At 40.0% G+C, this 18,230-nt stretch overlaps 1 protein-coding gene across 1 annotated transcript in view; it reads right to left on the bottom strand.

Annotated features, from left to right (window-relative positions):
• Window positions 1-434: 434 nt before the first annotated feature.
• Window positions 435-18,230, bottom strand: part of tnfsf10l (TNF superfamily member 10, like) — a 76,518-nt gene continuing 58,722 nt past the window's right edge. The window contains exons 3-7 of the mRNA XM_030753785.1: window positions 7,924-7,960; window positions 7,664-7,771; window positions 4,273-4,436; window positions 2,493-2,603; window positions 435-2,382 (exon numbers count right to left, since the gene is read on the bottom strand). Of these exons, the coding sequence (XP_030609645.1) occupies window positions 2,197-2,382; window positions 2,493-2,603; window positions 4,273-4,436; window positions 7,664-7,771; window positions 7,924-7,960 (606 nt within the window). The 3' untranslated portion in view covers window positions 435-2,196. The remainder of the gene's footprint in view (window positions 2,383-2,492; window positions 2,604-4,272; window positions 4,437-7,663; window positions 7,772-7,923; window positions 7,961-18,230) is intronic.

Genomic DNA, 18,230 nt, shown 5'->3' on the forward strand with positions numbered 1-18,230 from the left:
TTCTGGTTTCACAGGAACTTATATTATTAGTCAAATGCCTCACACCTGTATTCCTTCTAATGGCCAGCAGGGGGCGACTGCTGTTGCAAAAACATGTCTGGTTACATAGAAGTTGCAGGGAAAATGATCAGTAAACACTCTCCTGATGAGTATATGTTCTCAGATGCTTTCTTTAAATCATATTTAATACAACATGATGCTCATTCTGTTAATTATGGTCTCTCATTATAATGGTCCCATTTACAGGAAAATTCAGTTTTTCTCAGTCAGAGAAACTCAGAGAACTCCCTTTGCTCATCACGACCAGTCTCAAATTTCCAAGCTGCTAACTAACACAACTCAAGGCTTGAAAACAGGTCCACAACACAGTGGTTTGTGATTGTGTATTCCTCAAAATGTCAAACAATGTCATATTTAAGCTAGAACAAACTCAAAGGAATACTTTGAGTTTGTTCTAACTTAAGGTATGGATGTTATTTTGCTATTGCTTTGCATTTTTCTCAAATGACATGCTTTCATATTTAATCTCGCTACTTTGAGTGCTTTCACTCTGCTAGGTACAGCTGCATGGAGTGCCCAGACGGCTGTTAAAATGGTTAGTCTGGGAAGCTGGGTTAACTAGCTGAAGGGGCGGGACCATCAATCAGTGTACAGCAGGTAGGAGGAAGATATGGCATATTCTAGCTAGCCAGCACTGACAAAGGTTCTTTTGGCTGCTCTTTTATTCACAAGGGGTCGTCACACCAGGTGGATGCGCATATTTGATTTGGTACAGATTTTTACACCACATGCCCTTCGTGGTGCAACCCTGTCAGGCATTTGTGCCTGGAAAAATAATGGCATACACAAGAAAATATGTTAATTGCATGCATGCAGATTGAGATTTTTATGTGAAGTAACCATAATATTTGCAGTGAAAACAGCACCTCCATGAAACCCAACCTAAATGTCACTTTTAACCCATGCTCTCTGACTGTGCAACTTGCCTATTTGCATGTGTTTCTGTCATCTTGTTCTCACATTGCTGCTTTCTGGTTGGTTGCTTAACTGCTCCCTAAACTCAAATATAATGCAGCTTCACAGGTTTGACAAGATAGATAAAATAGTTTAAATGAAAGGATGAGAGAAAGAAGCAAGGGAAAGTGAAAGAGAGAGAAGAGACATCAACCAGGCACACTGGTCAGGCTGCATACTACCCTCGGCATCTCTCTCTGTCCTTTAATCTTTCTCTGCCGGGCTCATTCTTATTAACATTTACAAGATTTCTCCCTCCTTGTTTTTATTTCTCCTTGGCTTGCAGACTCTTCTTCAAAAACCTCTTGGCTCTTTCCACAGTTTGTTTTTCCTCCACTAAAAGTCTTTGCATAATATCCACAGTTTTTGTGTTCCGAGTAGAAATCTGCAGATTCCCCAAGTGGTTTTAAGTCCAGTCAACGGTAAAACACAAAGGAATTCATTAAAATCACCACAGTTCCTTGTGTAAATCTCATTCTCTGCCATATATATGTACAGAACTCCCATGGCACACTTAAAAAAAAAAAAAAAAAGTTATACTCCACAAGTTTATGCTTTGGTTTGATTGTATCATTTCCATCTGCAGCCGTTCAGTCTTTACTCACATCTTCGATGCAGAGAGTAAAGTTTTTATTTTGTGTATATTCTTCAAATCCAAATCCAAGGGTCTAATTTTTTTCCCCCACAATGAGGTCATTGACACTTTAACACATGGAGGGTCATGTGTTATGTTGAGATCTACACAGCAAGGCAGCCTAATTACTGGGGTGAACTTGGAAGGTCATGTTTTTTTTTTTTTTTTTAATCCCCGTGGCAAATTCCCTCCACAAGAATCGACTCTAAATCAAAGTCCTCACATTTATTTGTTTTCCATGATTGCACGTGTCTTTTTATCTCGAAGGCTAGGTTTCTCTTAATTGAGAGAGTAGGAAAGGCAAATCCACTTTTACTTTCCCTCACCCTATCCTCTTGCAGCATTCATCATTCACGCAGACCCTTCCATCCTTCAATGCATCTGTCCAAGCAAACACTGAAGATCCAGGCCTCCATCTCACTCTTCTGCCTATAGGACCCTTTTCCCCACAGTCAATGGATATTCAAAAGGCCCCTAGCTCTCCAGCCCATCTGTTTATCCATCCATCCGTTGCCCCATCTGTTCTTTTTTACTCCAGTCCTTTCCTCTCAGAGGTCCAGACGGAAGGCGCCAAAGTAGCTAGCAGATTCTTCGGCATTCACCATGGTGGGGGAAGAGACAGAGACAAAGATTTCGTCACCAGCCCTCAGTTCGAACAGTCCTCCCTGGTAGACGGAGTGTAGGGCGTACTCAGCGTCTGGAGCCCAGCACTTGGTTCCCACCCCCTTCAGGAGCTGGAAAATGCCAAGAAAGAAAAGAAAATTATACCACTGCTAAGGAACGTGCTCAACAGTATGAATAGTTCAGCATGACCTTCGATTGATTTAGGAAAAAGATGCTGTACCTGTATGGGGCTTGGGTAGGAAGTTTTCTTGTAGACGCACTGCACCAGCTGGTGGCTGACGCTGCGCTGATCCCCCTCACTTGCAGCTGGGGATGGATAACGAAAATACACCTGGAGAAAGGTGGGAACAAGTTCAAGCAAATGGTGACTGCATGCCCCAAAGTGAGCAGGTTTGTTTCCTTTGAAATGCCCTTGTTTATTTGTTTTTTTTAAACATTTTTACCTAATATAACATAAATCTAATCAGAAATTTAAACAAAAATTCCTGAATCCAAATATACAATGGGTACAGAGGCCTTTATTCAGCAAACACCACACTTTTGTTTTTCAATTTCTTTTTATGTTGTTACTTAATTACAGTCTCGTCATGTTAAAAAAAAATTTTTTTTTAAATTATGTTGGCATAGCCGAAAACTGTTCTGCTGATTTAAAAAATAAAACATAACAAAACAAACAAAAAAAAATGGCTAGTAAAGTGCCTGAAGCATCTTTATCTGAAAGTTTAATTTAAATTATATTTAAAAATAAGAGCTTTATTGTAAAATTTGTCAGAGTCTCCTTGTTCTAAGAATCAAAGGCTATTTCGTGTGGGGGTTGCTATATATTGGTATGTACCACTCTCTTGGCATAAACTGGCCATGGCATGAACATAAAGAGAAGTGGGAGGCTCCTGTGCACAACTGACCAAAAACATAAATACATCAGAGTCTTTAGGTTTCAGGAATAGGCGCCTTACACCTCCAGAACTTGCAGCTTCAATAAATAGCTCACGCAAGAGCCATACTGGGCCGGTTTGTGAAGAGAGTAGTACACACGGTTGTTTTGAAATATCATTTTGATGCTACTCATAAACACTAATGCTGAGGAAGCTTAACTCACCAAATGCATTTCTAGTGTAATCAACACAACAGTTTTTAGCTGTGCTAACATGATCAGTTGTTCAGCTCATGACATCAGTTGCAGACTTTCACCATGATAAACGTCCTTTAGGGTACATAATGTACCACTGGAACAATGGCGCGATGGAAAAGAAAGTATGCCTACCACTCCTAGAATTTCTAAATCTGGGATATAAACAGAGTGTGTTTTATCTTCGCTTAAAATGTTAAATGATTTATGATGACTGATGATCCATTAGTCATGAAGTCCACCTTTGTTGTCAATTTCATGTTGATAAGAACAAATATTCCTTCCAGTCATCAACAAGTTCCACAGTCTGCTATTGTATAATAACTTTGTCATGGGTGAGCACATGTTTGTGAAATGATTCCAGTTTCCTACTGATAGGATTTTTTAAACTTAACACATTAGAGTTATTACCTGGTAGATTACATAAGTATTGGGTAGATGATAGCTTTGAGTTTAGAAACATGTTACATCCTTAAAAGTGATTTTGAAAAACTGATTTACTTTAAGTAATAATAAAAGTAATCGTTACATAAAGTCCAGACCTATAGACCGCAACAGTTAAATCTTTTTTTTTTTTTTTCCTATTCGACCTATTTTTCCGATTCAACTTATCAGTTGGGTCAAGACTTAAGAGTCATTCCGTAATGATTTTCTGAAATGGAGGAAATGATTGGGGAAATTCACATCCAGAACCAGAACCCTTAAAAAAACTGGGATCACCGTTGAGCTGTATGGTATAATAAAATCTTGTTGATTATAAGAAATGTAGTGAAAGAGGAAAAAACTAAAATATTTGAGCTTTCAAGTGAGCGTTAATTGAATAATTTACCACCTTCAGATTATTTTTGACTAAATTACATAGCTTTGTCACCTGTGAGTACAGGTAGTACCGCCCATCTTGGGGCACTCGGAGCTTTCCATTAGACAGGGTCATGTTGTGCAGATGAGCTCCTAAGCTCTGATTGGCCCATGAGCGGACCAAATGGCGGCAGGACTGATGAAGACCTGGCATGGTGCTCGGGGAAGAAGAAAACCCTGTTGGTGAAGAAGAAAAAAGTGGTAAGCGTTAAATTCTAAATTGAAGAGAGAAGAAAAAAAATGCCTTGAGGGGTTGGAGAGCAAAACAAACAGGGAAAAACAAACTAACAAAAGCTGAAATTCAAATAATTCACACCATGCCTACAAATCATAGATTGGTTCTAATAAAAAAAAGAAAAGAAAAGAAAATCAATAACGGCTTCAATAAACTAAGAAATGGAACTGGGCCAACATATCAGTATTTGCCCAAAGCTCAAAAGCTGCTGTTGTAGCTTTTGAGCTTTGTTAGCAGCCAACAAAAAGAACCACTGGTGAAACAGTTTGTGACTCAAGAGTAGCTCTCCTCTGACAGCTGCCAGAGTTGAGCAATAATATGCATTTTACCCCAAAGCCCTTTAAATGTTGAGAAACATCTGCGCTTAAACTAAAGAAGATAAAATCCTGTGATAACAAAGCAGTTTTACTAATATCACAGTATTATTGAAAATTATTGTGAACAGTGGTTACATTATACACGTTTAGCCAGATGCAGCACATGTATTGGGCAATGCAAGGTGTGTGGATTTTCCTTCCAAGTCCTGTTTTCTCTATAGGACACTGAAGTGCACATTCAAACTTATACAAAGAGGCACCATCATGAAGCTAAAGTCCTTTTAGATACAAGAAATGCAGAATATTATTTGTAGTTTGTAGCTTAATTTCCTCTGCCATCCCAGTATGTACTTGTGTTAACAGTGTGCATATATGAAACACTACCATCAACAATCGAAGCTTTAACACTTACACAATAATGCTTTGATGTATAAGCGCAGAACAGTCACAGAGACCTTAATTTAATAAACTTCTCAAGCTGTTCCAAAGCTGAAAAATGAGTTCCTCTAGTGGCCAGTTGAGGTTTCAAAAGCAAGTCGATTTCCACAGACTCACGTTAAAATGCCCAACTTTACAGCATTAAAAAACATGTTTACAGCCTGATACTAAAATGTTTTGCCTCTGTAGATAGTTTCCTTCTTTATAAGAACTCTACGCTGGGTCAATGGTTTTATAAATAATCCACCTGGAAACTGGATACTTGAAAAGTTGTCCCGACACAGGCAGCTCTAGGCCTCACCTTCGCTAGTCACTGAAGTGGACTGCTCCACCGTGTGAGTGCTTTTTTATTTTTGATGAAAAATATTGCTTGCTGTGTGGTACAAACCATCCAAGAAACTTGTGCTTCAGTTTTAGTGAGTGAAATTCTGGTGTTTTATTAGTCTGTTAATTGGCACTAATTAGCAGACAAGGGACCACTAACCATGTGATGCTAACGTGCCTGTCATTTTGGACCTGTGATAATCATGGTGGCAATGTAGGAATAAGGTTCCAGACTGGTAAGTGACGTCCTGGCAAACACCTGTGGCTAAATCTAGCAACTGGTTAGCAAAAACCTCCTTATGATTGCTTTGGCTAGCATATTGTTGCGGTCATGGTTTGAATGGAAGTGATGGACTTGTCTACAAACATCCAAAAATAAAAGCTGCACCTTTTGAAACAAGTTGGCTGTGGCTCCGAGGCACAACTTTCACTTTGAAGATGAACATTCTCCATTTCCAGTTTACGTCGCACTTTGTCAAACTGTACTGCTGCTTGGCTAGCAGTTAGCAAGTATTTGCACACAAACATTAAAAAAAAAACAATACTACAGGCAACCAAAGCAATCACTAGGAGGTTTTTGGTGTAACACTTTCCTTCCATCTCCAGGAACCACTGCCAACCAGTCAGCGAACACACATTTTTCTGTACCAACTGGCCATGTCCAGTATGACATCAACTCTTGAACAATGCATGACATCACGTGAAATTTTTATTTTTCTCATGTAAGATAACTCCTTTAGAAGAAGCATCCATCGTGACTCAAAGTCTGCTCTCCTCTGCTGCACTTCCTTATAAGAAATCCAGGCTTAATGTGTGAACCTCACCCTCTCACACACACACAATCGCTCACACTCACACACAGCACATTTTTTACCCTTTGTCAGCTCAATGGAAATAACATCAGGCAGCCTTTGCCAGATTGTCAACACCCTTCGGCTTGCACGATAGTTTCAGATGAAACAATACCAAAGTCATGAAAAACACATTCCAACTTTAAAGTCCGTGTTTTACAACATATGTGATTCTTATCTGTGTCTATAAATGTCTACTTTATTGCCACATACAGCACATTGGTAGACCTCACAGACTCAACATATAAGTTCAGCTTTTCTTGGCGGTAAACGTCTTGGACACACAGGAAGTGGTACAAAAAAGAAGAGCAGTTGAGTAGACTTTAATGCACTTCTTAACAATCTACCTGAGAAAACAGGGAAGGAAACATGATTTAATAGATGGAATGACTTAATAATTCATCCATCTATCCATTGGGTTAGCCAGATAGGGTTACTGGGCGAAAGGTGGGGTATAGCCTGGACAGGTTGCCTTTCCATCACAATTCACCAGTTTTTATTAAACTTCCTAAAAGGGAATCTAGAGGGTGTAAAATGGCCACTGGGTGTGCGTGACAGTCATGGACTGTACCACAGTGGAAGCTACATTTCTGTGGTTGTTGTCTGTAAATCTCAGTAGAGTTGCTGGATTCATACTGGCTTCATCAGGTGACATCCTGACCATGAAACAATGTGTCAACTGAGCGAGAGTTTTAGCAACTTTCTGTCTGCAAAAAATGACCACTAATGTAGATGCAGCTGAATTTAAAAAGCCTTCTCTGCAGGCTGAGGAATAAATGAATCCATCTAAAACGTCCTGATATTGTATTAAAGTATACACATGCACAGATAAAAAGACAACTAAAGCAATTTAAAGGAGATTTTACATTTGTTTACCCCTTACGGGCAGCAGCTGCTCCCAATGTTCTGAGTAAAACGCTGTCGTTGGTGGTTGAGTCTCATTTTCACCATGAAAAGTGGTTTCATCAATGCTTTTTGACAAACTCCTCCCTGCTCAAGCTGTGATGTGTCAGTGCTGCTCTGCTTTCAGAATAAATCAGCATGCTGTTGGTGATGTTCAGTCCAGATGTCTGCACCATGTAGGAACCAAAACTGTTTAGCTTATCTTAGTTTTTATCCATTCACCCCACAGTTTTATCGCTCAGGAGATGCAAAACATGTGGCCAGCAGCGAAACTTTCATTTTCCTCTCCAGCTTCCAAAGAGCTTTCGCCCAGAGTAATAACAACAGATGCCTCACCTTGAGAGCTGGTGTCTCTGAGGGTCAAGTGGGCAGATGGCCTTTGGGCCACGGGGCTCATAAACTTTGACCCCGAGTTGTTGAAATGGCGAGGCATGGTTCTCGCCTCTGAGGGAGAAAGGACATCAAAAAATGCAAGAAGGTTAGATTAGATTTGTGTGTGTGTGTGTGTGTGTGTGTGTGTGTGTGTGTGTGTGTGTGTGTGTGTGTGTGTGTGTGTGTGTGTGTGTGTGTGAGAGAGGAGAGAGCGAGATGCTCACCAATGAAGGTCTGCTTTGAAATGATGCTCTCTGTCACCTGAAAGAAAACAGAAAAACATAAAGGTCACCAAAAAAAGTGAGAATAAGAAAAACTGAGGAGTTTTTTTTTGTTATTATTATCAGCATCACTTTCCTCTGCTCACACACAGGAAACCAAAAGTGCCTTTATGCTAAAAATATAAACAACTTAGCCTGACCTAAAAAAAAAAAATCTCAAAGTCACTGCCAGATTAAAAACTAGGTTAATGTAACATGATGAGTAACACTAACTTATTTATTTTGAGTCATACAACTAACAAAGGATCATTAACACAGGGCTTTTTTTTGGGTGGGGTACAGATGAGCAATTGCAAAGTTTAAGGCTATGGATGATTCATCTGATGCCAGCTACCTAAATTAGTAGACAGCTGACATGTAAAACAATATAAAATTATAATATTTGTATAAAGTTATAAGATACAAAATTTTTTATATGTATTTTTGTACAGTTTATATATTTATTTCTGTTGTTTCTAATTATTTTGTGTTTACTCTTTACATTTTTCAAATAGATGTACAAAAACAAACAAAACAAGCTGTTTTATACGTATACAAACTATGAGACACGGTTGTGGTTGTAGAAATGTGAAAATAACCACAAAAACAAAAACCTAACAGAGTGAGCCCACTAGAGTTTGCCCCGCTTCATTTCAGGTTAAATACAATAAACTGAGTTCACTGACTGAACTAAATTAACTCAGAAAATGTGATTATGACTAGTTAATTTATTAATTATATTTATACGTTTGTAGGAAATTAAAAGTCACATATATGTGGATATAGGTGGTCAGAAATCAGCTGAACAGGTAAAAATATAAAGTTGTAACATTTGTCTGGTTCCTTAATCTCCTTTTAAATCCTTCATATTTTTTCAAAGCTTTTTAAAGGTGTAAAAATTATTAGCAGTAGGATAATAAGATGCACTGATTAACTTAATACCCACAACTGACAGGGGATCAACCTAGGCCCGGCGAGCCCTGCAGTACACTGGCATAAACCGGAATCACATGAACTTAATATAGTGTTCCTGAGTTAGTGAAATCTGCAGATTTCAAGTTAAATAAACTTAATAAATCTTAAATTATCTCAGAAAATGTGACTGTAAATAGCTTAATTTAATAATTTTAGGAAATTTCTGGTCACAGGAACACAACGTCCTTGAACACTGTCATTAATCAATCATTTAAAGGTAGCCTGTAGTTAAGTTAGACACATTTCTCACCTACACAACTCAAAATTGCATCACACGTCACTCAATGAAACAGTGATCGCAGCACCACAACAATAATGATTTGAATTTGGAAATTAATGAATGACCCCATAAATCACTGTGCTCACCCCTGCACTGTTTGTACTTGCATAAAGTACAAACTGTCAAGAATAAAGTACAAAAATGCACTACTTTACTTTGAAAAAAGGACACAATTTCCATTTACAGTGTAATATTACTGTGTGTGCTGTAAGAGTTTCCTGTCAGTAATATTCTTTCATCTTAAGAACGGTTTACTAAAGATTTTTTTGTCCAGTTGTGCGGCTAAAAAACTGTTATCCAGCATCCACGACTGTAATTAATCATTAACCTGCAACTGTTCTCTTCCTTATTTGTGCTCCTCAACTAGCCAGTGCCAGGGTGTGAGTGTGAAGTGTCTGCAATAAACACAGGCATTTTGTTTGTGTTGGATGTCATAAATCATTTGATTGTATAGTTGAGTAAGTTCAAATCACCAGTGTGGCACAGTGGAGCTTTGTGATGTTTACAGCACCAGCGCAGCTTTGATTAGGATAAGAAAGAAAGAAAGAAAGAAAGAAAGAAAGAAAAAGAGTTTGTGAACGGGAGAAAAGAGGAGAAACTTCAGGTCAACCAGATGATGAGCATTATTCTATGTGTTCTACTGAGAAGACAAAAATAAAAGCATCCAAATTACAACACGAATCACGTGACATATAGATATTAGGTGTGTTAAGTTAGGCTGCTAAAGCCAAAAGATATTTCCTTTATCTCACATTAAACAAACAAAATGTAATTCATTATTATCAGGCTGTCCTAAAAGCGAGACACCCTCTCTATGTTTAAGATTACACTTAAAACTTTCCTTTTTGATAAAGCTTGTAGTTAGGGCTGGATCAGATGACCCTGAACCATCCCTCAGTTGTGCTCCTAAAGGCTCAAGCTGCTGGATGACTTCCCATGATGCCATTAGCATTTCTCCACCCCCTTCTTTTCTCTCCTGGTGTATTTATAATCCACTATTGCCTGCCATTGACTTTCCCCCATAGTTTTTCTTTTGTCCTTTTTAATGCTTATGGCTGCCCCTCCCTGAGCCTGGATCTGCTTCTTCCTCCCCGCTGTCTTCAACTGCGAGCGTATAGGAGCTCACTGGCGTCCATCCACTAATACTGCAGCTCTTTACCTCACAATATAAAGTGGCTTGAGGTGACTGTTGCTGTGGCGTGGAACAGTATAAATAAAGTTGATTTGAGGTTGAATTTTGAAACTTTGCTTCCCTTCTCTGTCAGTTAGAATGAGGGAGAAGGTCTGCTTATCGGGATGAGGTGGAGCAGCTGTGTGTGACCCAGCGATAGCAACCTGATCCTTAACACCACCAAGACCAAGGAGCTGATTATTCTCTGCAGGAGGAAGAAAACGGACTTTCAGCCCATTTTCATTCACAGGGAAAGTATGGAGGGGGTCTGGGATTTCAAGCTGACGGGTGGGCAAGTAGAAGAGAACCTGACCTGATCTACAAACACCACAGCACTGGTACAGAAGGCACACCAGAGACTTTATTATTACTATTAAATGTAGTTTAAAGTTACAAAATAGGCCACATCCCATTTTTTTCTTTCCCTTCAAACTCTGCTGATTTTCGACTTTCTCTCTTTTCTTCCCTCAACAGCACAAGCCCCTCCCCATCTCTGGTTTATTTCTCCTGTTCTTCTCTGTCATCTATATTCCCAGCAAGCGGCCTTTGTTTCATCTTTCCCAGATGGAGACACAGCCAAGGCCAAAATACAAACAAGTGGCAAATTAAAGGAAAACAAAGCAAAACCAAAAAGCAAACCCCCACAAGCAGCATAACATGTTCTACTAAGGCGTTTGAGCACCATGTGCTGCCAGAACAGCTTCAGTGTGCCTTGGCATTGATGCCTCTGCTCTCTGGAAAGTCAATGTAACAAAAGATGTTCTTTTATTTGGTGAGTTCATGACGTGGTGGAGAGGATGGGTTCCAAAATCTTCGCCAGGTCTTAAAATGGTGACTGAAAGCCAAAGCACATGATTCTCATCATTTTCATAGCACTCAGTGACCGCTCGTGCCCTTTGGATGGAGGCACTGTCATCCTGAAGGAGACCACTGCCATCAGGATAGAAGTGTTTCATAGCAATCCCTCCCTCTAACAGAGCCACCAGAGCTGCATGTAGGACACACACACACACACACACGCATGCATTTTCTCCCTCACACACTCAGTAAATCTTCTCTCACACACTCTCATACTGACTGTACTGACTCTTGCTCCTTTTGTCTCTCCCACTTTCTAAATCAGCTTCAGTCGCCTTTTCTGCATGAAATACGTTTCCTTAAATTCTGTCACTGAACCACTTTTATCTTTTGCTCCTCGCTCACCTTTAATTCATAATTCCTTTTACTTCTTTTCCCCCTTTTGCCTCTGCTTTCAGCTTTTTCTTCCCCTTTATCCATCTGAAGTGCCCCGGAGCAGGGCACTGAGCCCCTGTTGGAATAAATCTCCTCGATTAATTTGCAGAAATACCACAATATCCTGAATATGATTAATTCCGTTTTTTGATGGTCACCCAGCTGCACATGTGATGTTATCCTTGGCAGTGGGTTTGTTTCTCCTGCACTGAACACTCAACTCAACCTGCAAATTGAACATGATCACTCTGGGGTTTAGTGTGTGTGTGTCAGTGTCACACAACCACTTGTGTATATCCTATGTACTCTAAGGGGGGAACACAATATAGAAAAGCCCAGCGCCGAGTGTCGAGTTGGCTGCAAAGGCTCGTCTCGCTCGGCGTAGCGTGCCCGTCTCTGCCTAACGTTCCTCCACTCCTGAAACCAGAAAATTACCCCCACACACACTTAAAGAGAGAAAATTGCCAACAGATTTTCTGCCCTGCATGTGGCTGCAGTTGAAGAAGGGAAGAAAAAAAAAAACAACTGAAAAACACAGTGTTTAAGGCTCTTTCAGGGCAACTCTGGAGCAACATGTTTTCAATATGTCTGCTGTCACTAATGCTTAAATTCTTCACACTGGAAACTCTCGGATGGCGAAAGAGTGACATGAGTTACATGCATAATTTATGTTGCGCACAGCACTGGAAGCTTTCTGTAGCATGTTGTAAGATTTTTGACCAGCAGTGCTTTTAAATGTGAAACGAGTATCAGTGGGAGTTACAGTCCTTTGTTTTCTTTATTGCTGTTTACCATCTGGTTTGTATTTACAACCTACTGTGTGTAGTTATACACGTTCACTGGTCACTTCATTAGGTACACATGTTCAACTGCTCATTAATGCAACTATCTAATCTGTCAATCACATGACATCAACAGTTCAGGCTGCTGATGGTGTGGAGGATATTTTTGTGCCCCTTACTACCAACTGAGAATCATTTGAACCCCACAGACTACCTGAGTATTGTTGCCGACCATGTTCATCGCTTTATGACCACAGGGTACCCTCACCTGTATTACTGTAGGGCCTTTACCTTAAAATATAAAGCGCCTTGAGGTGACTATTTTTGGGATTTAGTCCTACTTATATAAGTAAAACTGAATTGAACTGAATCTTCTGCCCCCAGCAGGATTTCACGCCATGTCACGAAACTCAAATCACCTCAAACCAGCTTCTTGAGCATGACAATGTGCTCACTGTGCTCAAATGACCTCCACAGTCACCAGATCTCAACCCAGTAGAGCAGCTTTGGGATGTGGAGGAACGGGAGATTCTCATCATGGATGTGCAACGACACGTGTGATGAGAAAATGAGATCCTGCGGGACCTTTCTATGAAGAAATAAAGCACACAACTGGCCACAATGAAATTAAATCATTTTCTCAGTGAAGATGATTTTTCTTGCTCTGCATAAGCCCATTGTTATAGACGGGAAAAGCAGGCTGAAAAATGGCCTCTGAGGTGAAAGAAATGAGTTCTGACATCTTAGACGTATAACATGAAAACACATCTAAGAGTTATTCTCAGCATAAGTAACCACAATATTTCCCTCAAGTTATCCGATCACAAAAATTATACCTCTGTAGAAACTTGTAGGAGTTGTTTTCAGCGTAATAAATTGGTAATAAAGGGAACTTTTTTCTTTCTTCTTCTTTTTTTTTGTATTTTCCAACTTTTCGCCACGTTTGCAGCTTGAAGTTATTATTCTGCCCTTTTAATGAAAGGTTAATTGTGGTTATCATCAAGGGATAATTCTAGGTAATAGGGGTTTGTTGTAGGAGTACAACAACAGCATACACTGAATAAACACAGCCCAGATTATACCCTTTCAATTATCTAATTACACTTTTAAAAACACACAATTCGATACAGACTTTAAGTGAATGAAAAACACAGGACAGTTTTATGCTGAATGTCCCAGTCTTGGAGCCACAGAATAAGAAAACTTCAGCATGCAAACCTGTTGCATCGAATGCAATGCCCTCATGCTTTCAGATTTAGATTTGTTTTTCTTTAAAGGCCACATTTGATCAGAGTATGTTTTAACTGATGCTGTAATAAATGAGAATATGAGCTGGTACCAGCATGCTAACATGTCAGGCTAACATGTCGGATATTGAAACAAAGGTGTCCCCACTGGTGAAGTCTAGAGCCAGCTCCACATTTTTTCATACTCTGATGGGACGATTCAAACTTGACCAATGACTCATGCTGCTGCCGCCACCTTGTATACTTTGCTGCTCAATTTGTGTCCATAATTAGCTGATATGATGTCTTGACTGCTTAAATAACTTTTTTTTTTTGCCACAGAGGTTTTTATCAGCAGTGGAGGGAGACAGGAAATGGGGAAAGATACAGGGGAAGTTACATGGGCGAATTGGTGACAGGCCAGGACTCGAACCCGTGCTGCAACGCGGCATATATATACGTCACTTCAGCACTAAGCCGCCTGCTTAAACAACATTTCACAAACTGCCTTCAAAGTGTCTTTTCAAAATTAAGTAAATCAAAAATTCAAGGCAGCACGGTGGTTACCACTGCTGCCTTACAGTTTGAATACCATCTGGAGGGCCTGGGTTTGATTCCACCTTGGCCCGGGCCTCTCTGTGTGGATTTTGCGTGGGTTTCCTCCCACAGTCCAAAGACATGCACTTGAGTGTGGATGGTTTTCTGTCTTTCTGTGTTGGCCCCGGGACAGGCCGGCGACCTGTACAGGGCGTACCCTGCCTCTTGCCCTATGACAGCTGGGATAGGCTCCACCCTCCCCACACACACACACACACCCCCGGAAGTGAATGCATGGATGGATGGAATAAAAATTCAAATGCATGTCCATGATTACTAATGAATTTTGCGTGGAAACTGCCGTGAGAATGTGCAAACATACCCGCAATGACAATGCTGACGCTTTAAAGTTTACCAAGTTCGGCCTCTTTGTCCAATATTTTGATGTTTTTACAGACATTCCCTAAAAAACAAAGCTGAAAGGCCATTTATGGAACACTCAGTGGATTGCCTATTTATTTTCTCTGCTGGTAGGGGGGGATAAGGGCCTTGCTCAAGACCCAATGAGAGTGGAGACAGGTGGCAGGCAGTCTGAGGGTTCGCTGAATCAGATTCCAGATGTTTTCTTTTTCAGTCCATGCGAGGGCAGAAATCCAAATTTTTCCAGTAAATGCTAGAACGGGGATTCAAACCAGCATCTTCCTCTCATCTAATCCACCGCTCCCCTTCCCAGATGACTTATCATCTGAGGATTGCTCCAGCCAATATTTTAGGCCTCCAGGACAAAGGTTTCCTGTTCCATCTGCTGATCATTGTTTATACATGCAGATACATTTAGAAAAGCTACTAAAAAGCTAAATGGTTGTCAGACAAAAGCAGATAGCTTCTAGTTTAGTTTGCATTTTGGCAGATGAGCTACTTATGTTTTTGGACATGCAAAGCCTGGTCAAACATGACTGGTAATACTGCAACGAGTACAAGCAGAAACCAGAAAGCTTCTAGTAGGTTTTAACCCTTATCTGTTTCTAGAGATTATCTTCTATATTGTGATTCATTCATTTGATACAGATTTTAGTTGCTTCAGTGGTGGTGTCATCCCTGCAAAATCTGTCATCTATTGTTGACTCTTATTCTGATTTAGTATGCATGTCTGACACCTGTACTGCAGGAGAGTGGAGAATTAGAAAGTCAGTACTGCAAATGAGGATGACACAGTGGGTTGGGTCCTGGAAGTAAAATATAAATGTCTTCTCAGATGCACATCAACTCGCTTTGAGTTACACTCCAACAACTGAACTCCACTGCACTTTGCATTCCGTAAGCCCGTCTAGAGCCTGAAACCTGGAAAAAGTTACTCTGTGTCAGAGGTCGAGACAGTTATTTGAGTCATTTGCCACTTAAACGACTGCCCCAAAATGAGCTCGAATGACTGAATGCCATATTGATAACACATTGAAGTTGTATTTCAGGTGGGGTGGGTTTCTGTTTTCAAAGATTGTATCGTTTTTTTGATATTTCCCATCTTATTTTATGGTTTTTTTTTAGAACTACTGTTGATTCATTTATGATATAGCCTGGGAGCTTTTAAAATTTAAGACTCTGCAGTCGTCTGCTTCTCAACTGTAACAAGATGGAAAATGCTATTTTTTTTAAAAGCCGTCTTTCCTAAACTATTCATTCGTGTCCATGGATATCAATCACACACAATCCATCTATGTGCTTTCTTTGCACACACTATCCTCCACAGCTTCATATATCAACATTAAAAATAAGAACCTCAAGATAACAAAGCAATGCTGAGAAAGGAATTCTTCACCATTTCACCCTTCTGAACTTTTTTCTCCTGAGTGCCAAGCAAGAAGAAGAATGACAGGAAAGAGAGGAACAATCAGAAAGAAGTGTTAATTCTTTCATTTACACTATTGTGCAAAAATATTGAGTCACCACACATTTTTAAAAAAAATATTTTGCTTCCAAGGATCCCGACCTTCTTGTAGTTTTCTAAAATGGTCCTCAGCTATACGTAGTTCTCCAGGCCCTCCGAAGGTCTGTCAACATTTTATTTGGTTGGCTGCTTTTTCACTCATTTTCAGTCCAGTACTTGTACCTGACCATTTTCAGAGGAATGGATTTTGTTTTGTAAGCCACTTAACACTGAACTATGAATCATTAAAGCATAAAAAAGGTGCCTAACTCAGGCCATGAATCAATGTCGTGTCTACACATAACAGACAATTCAGCAAAGAACCGGTTTTAACTTGTATCTTTAGGCACTTTGTTACAAGCAGCCTGTCACAAAAACACTTCATCTGTTCCCATGTCTTCAGTTGAATCTGTGAAAAATGCCAAAGATAACACAGTTTGACATGTATAAAATAGTATTTTTTGCACCAACAAAGTGATTCCCAAAGAGCTTTCAGTCGAAAACCTGGCATATCTCAGCATGGTGTGCACTGTGGAGGAGAAAAGAAGTGGCATATCTACTGAAGCCTCATCAGAAATGGTCTCAGTGGCTGTCAAGAGGCCATTCAGGAAGGGACCTCCACATTATTGAAGCAGTGTGGGATGATCTTGACAAAGAATGGAGCAAAAGGCAGCCAATGTCCAAAGAATAACTTTGAATGTCTGCCTTTTTTAAAACCTCTTTTTTAATACTGTCTGGACCCATGATAATTTTGATCACCCACTCTTGAAACCTTGTCTTTATGAAGAGCAGCCAAACAAAAAAAAGTTGTCTTAAACGGAGGGAAGAGTTAAAACTGCTTCTTTCAGACAGAAGATGAACCAAGGGCCTCTTGACCAAGGCTCAGTTTAAGAAGCATATGGAGCTGGAAATATGCACGATAGTTGGCCTTAAACAATCATCTGAGGTGCAAATGTTGCTTAGTTAGTGTAAATTATAGTTTATGTGTGTGTCAACATTAAAGAAAGCCTATCAATGAATGAAACCACCATGAAACCCCAAATAACATCCCGACAGTCAATCCCACACATCTGACCTTGCCAGAAGGCTCATCAAACCCTCTTGCCCACTGTGAAGTAAATGCTTTGGGGCTTATTTTCTGCCACAAGGAAGTAAGTTTTATGTGTTTGTGGCTTTGCCCTTAATGAGGGTTTTATCAGCCACTGTGTGGTGGTTTATGGTGAAAGACTACACTCCTGCCTTCATTAAGGAAACCAGTTTTGTTTCCAGTAAATCACCATGTAGGCTCTGATGTGACAAGCCTCAAAGTTCAAGTTCACTGCCAGCGTGACCTTATGCGAGTGCATAATAATTAGATCGACCTGAGGGCATTTGCTCTGGTGTGTCTGTGTGCAAATGTGTATGCATTTGTGTGAGTACGCATGGGCTTTAAGACAGCCTGGAGAGCTCAACTCCAACCCCCCCCCCCAGCTGCAATAACAATAAATAAGCCCTGAACTCTCCTCTTTCACCCCGTTTGGAGCAACAGACAGAGATAAAAATAGTTGGATTTCTTCACGTCATGCTTTGTCTGGCCAAAAAGCTTAAAAAAGAAAGATTCAGAGGAATCGAGGGAAAAAATGAAAGGTTACTGTACAAGGAGAGGGACAAGATAACAAGTAAATTCTATAAAATGTCTTCTTGGCAGCTCCCATCTGCAATTTGCTTTCTGTCAGGACTGACAATGAGGGGAACACCAGTCCAGAGGGAGTCAAAAAGGGTAATTAAATAATCTGCTGGATTAATTTGTCAGAATGCATATTTGCATGTCTATTTTTTTTTTTAATCTCCTGAATATGTTCTAATATTTTTTGAAATTGTCAATTTTACTGGTTCAGTCTGTGCTGCTATACTAAAGTCAAGTTTATCATCAAACCAGTGGCTCCCCATGTTGTGAAATGACCAGATATAGGAAGACAGAGAGAAACCAAAAAGATGCAATAATGGGAGGAAAACGTAGCTGCTTGTGTGAAGAGGGACAAAGAGGAAAAATCCAACCTGTACAGAGCAGCACAAAACACTCATGGTTATGAATCAAACAGTTGATGTTGAGGTATTTCAGTCGAATCCAAACTAGTGGAGCCACTAACTGGCTAACTAGCGC

Source organism: Archocentrus centrarchus, chromosome 18, assembly GCF_007364275.1.
Source record: "Archocentrus centrarchus isolate MPI-CPG fArcCen1 chromosome 18, fArcCen1, whole genome shotgun sequence".
NCBI lineage: Eukaryota > Metazoa > Chordata > Actinopteri > Cichliformes > Cichlidae > Archocentrus > Archocentrus centrarchus.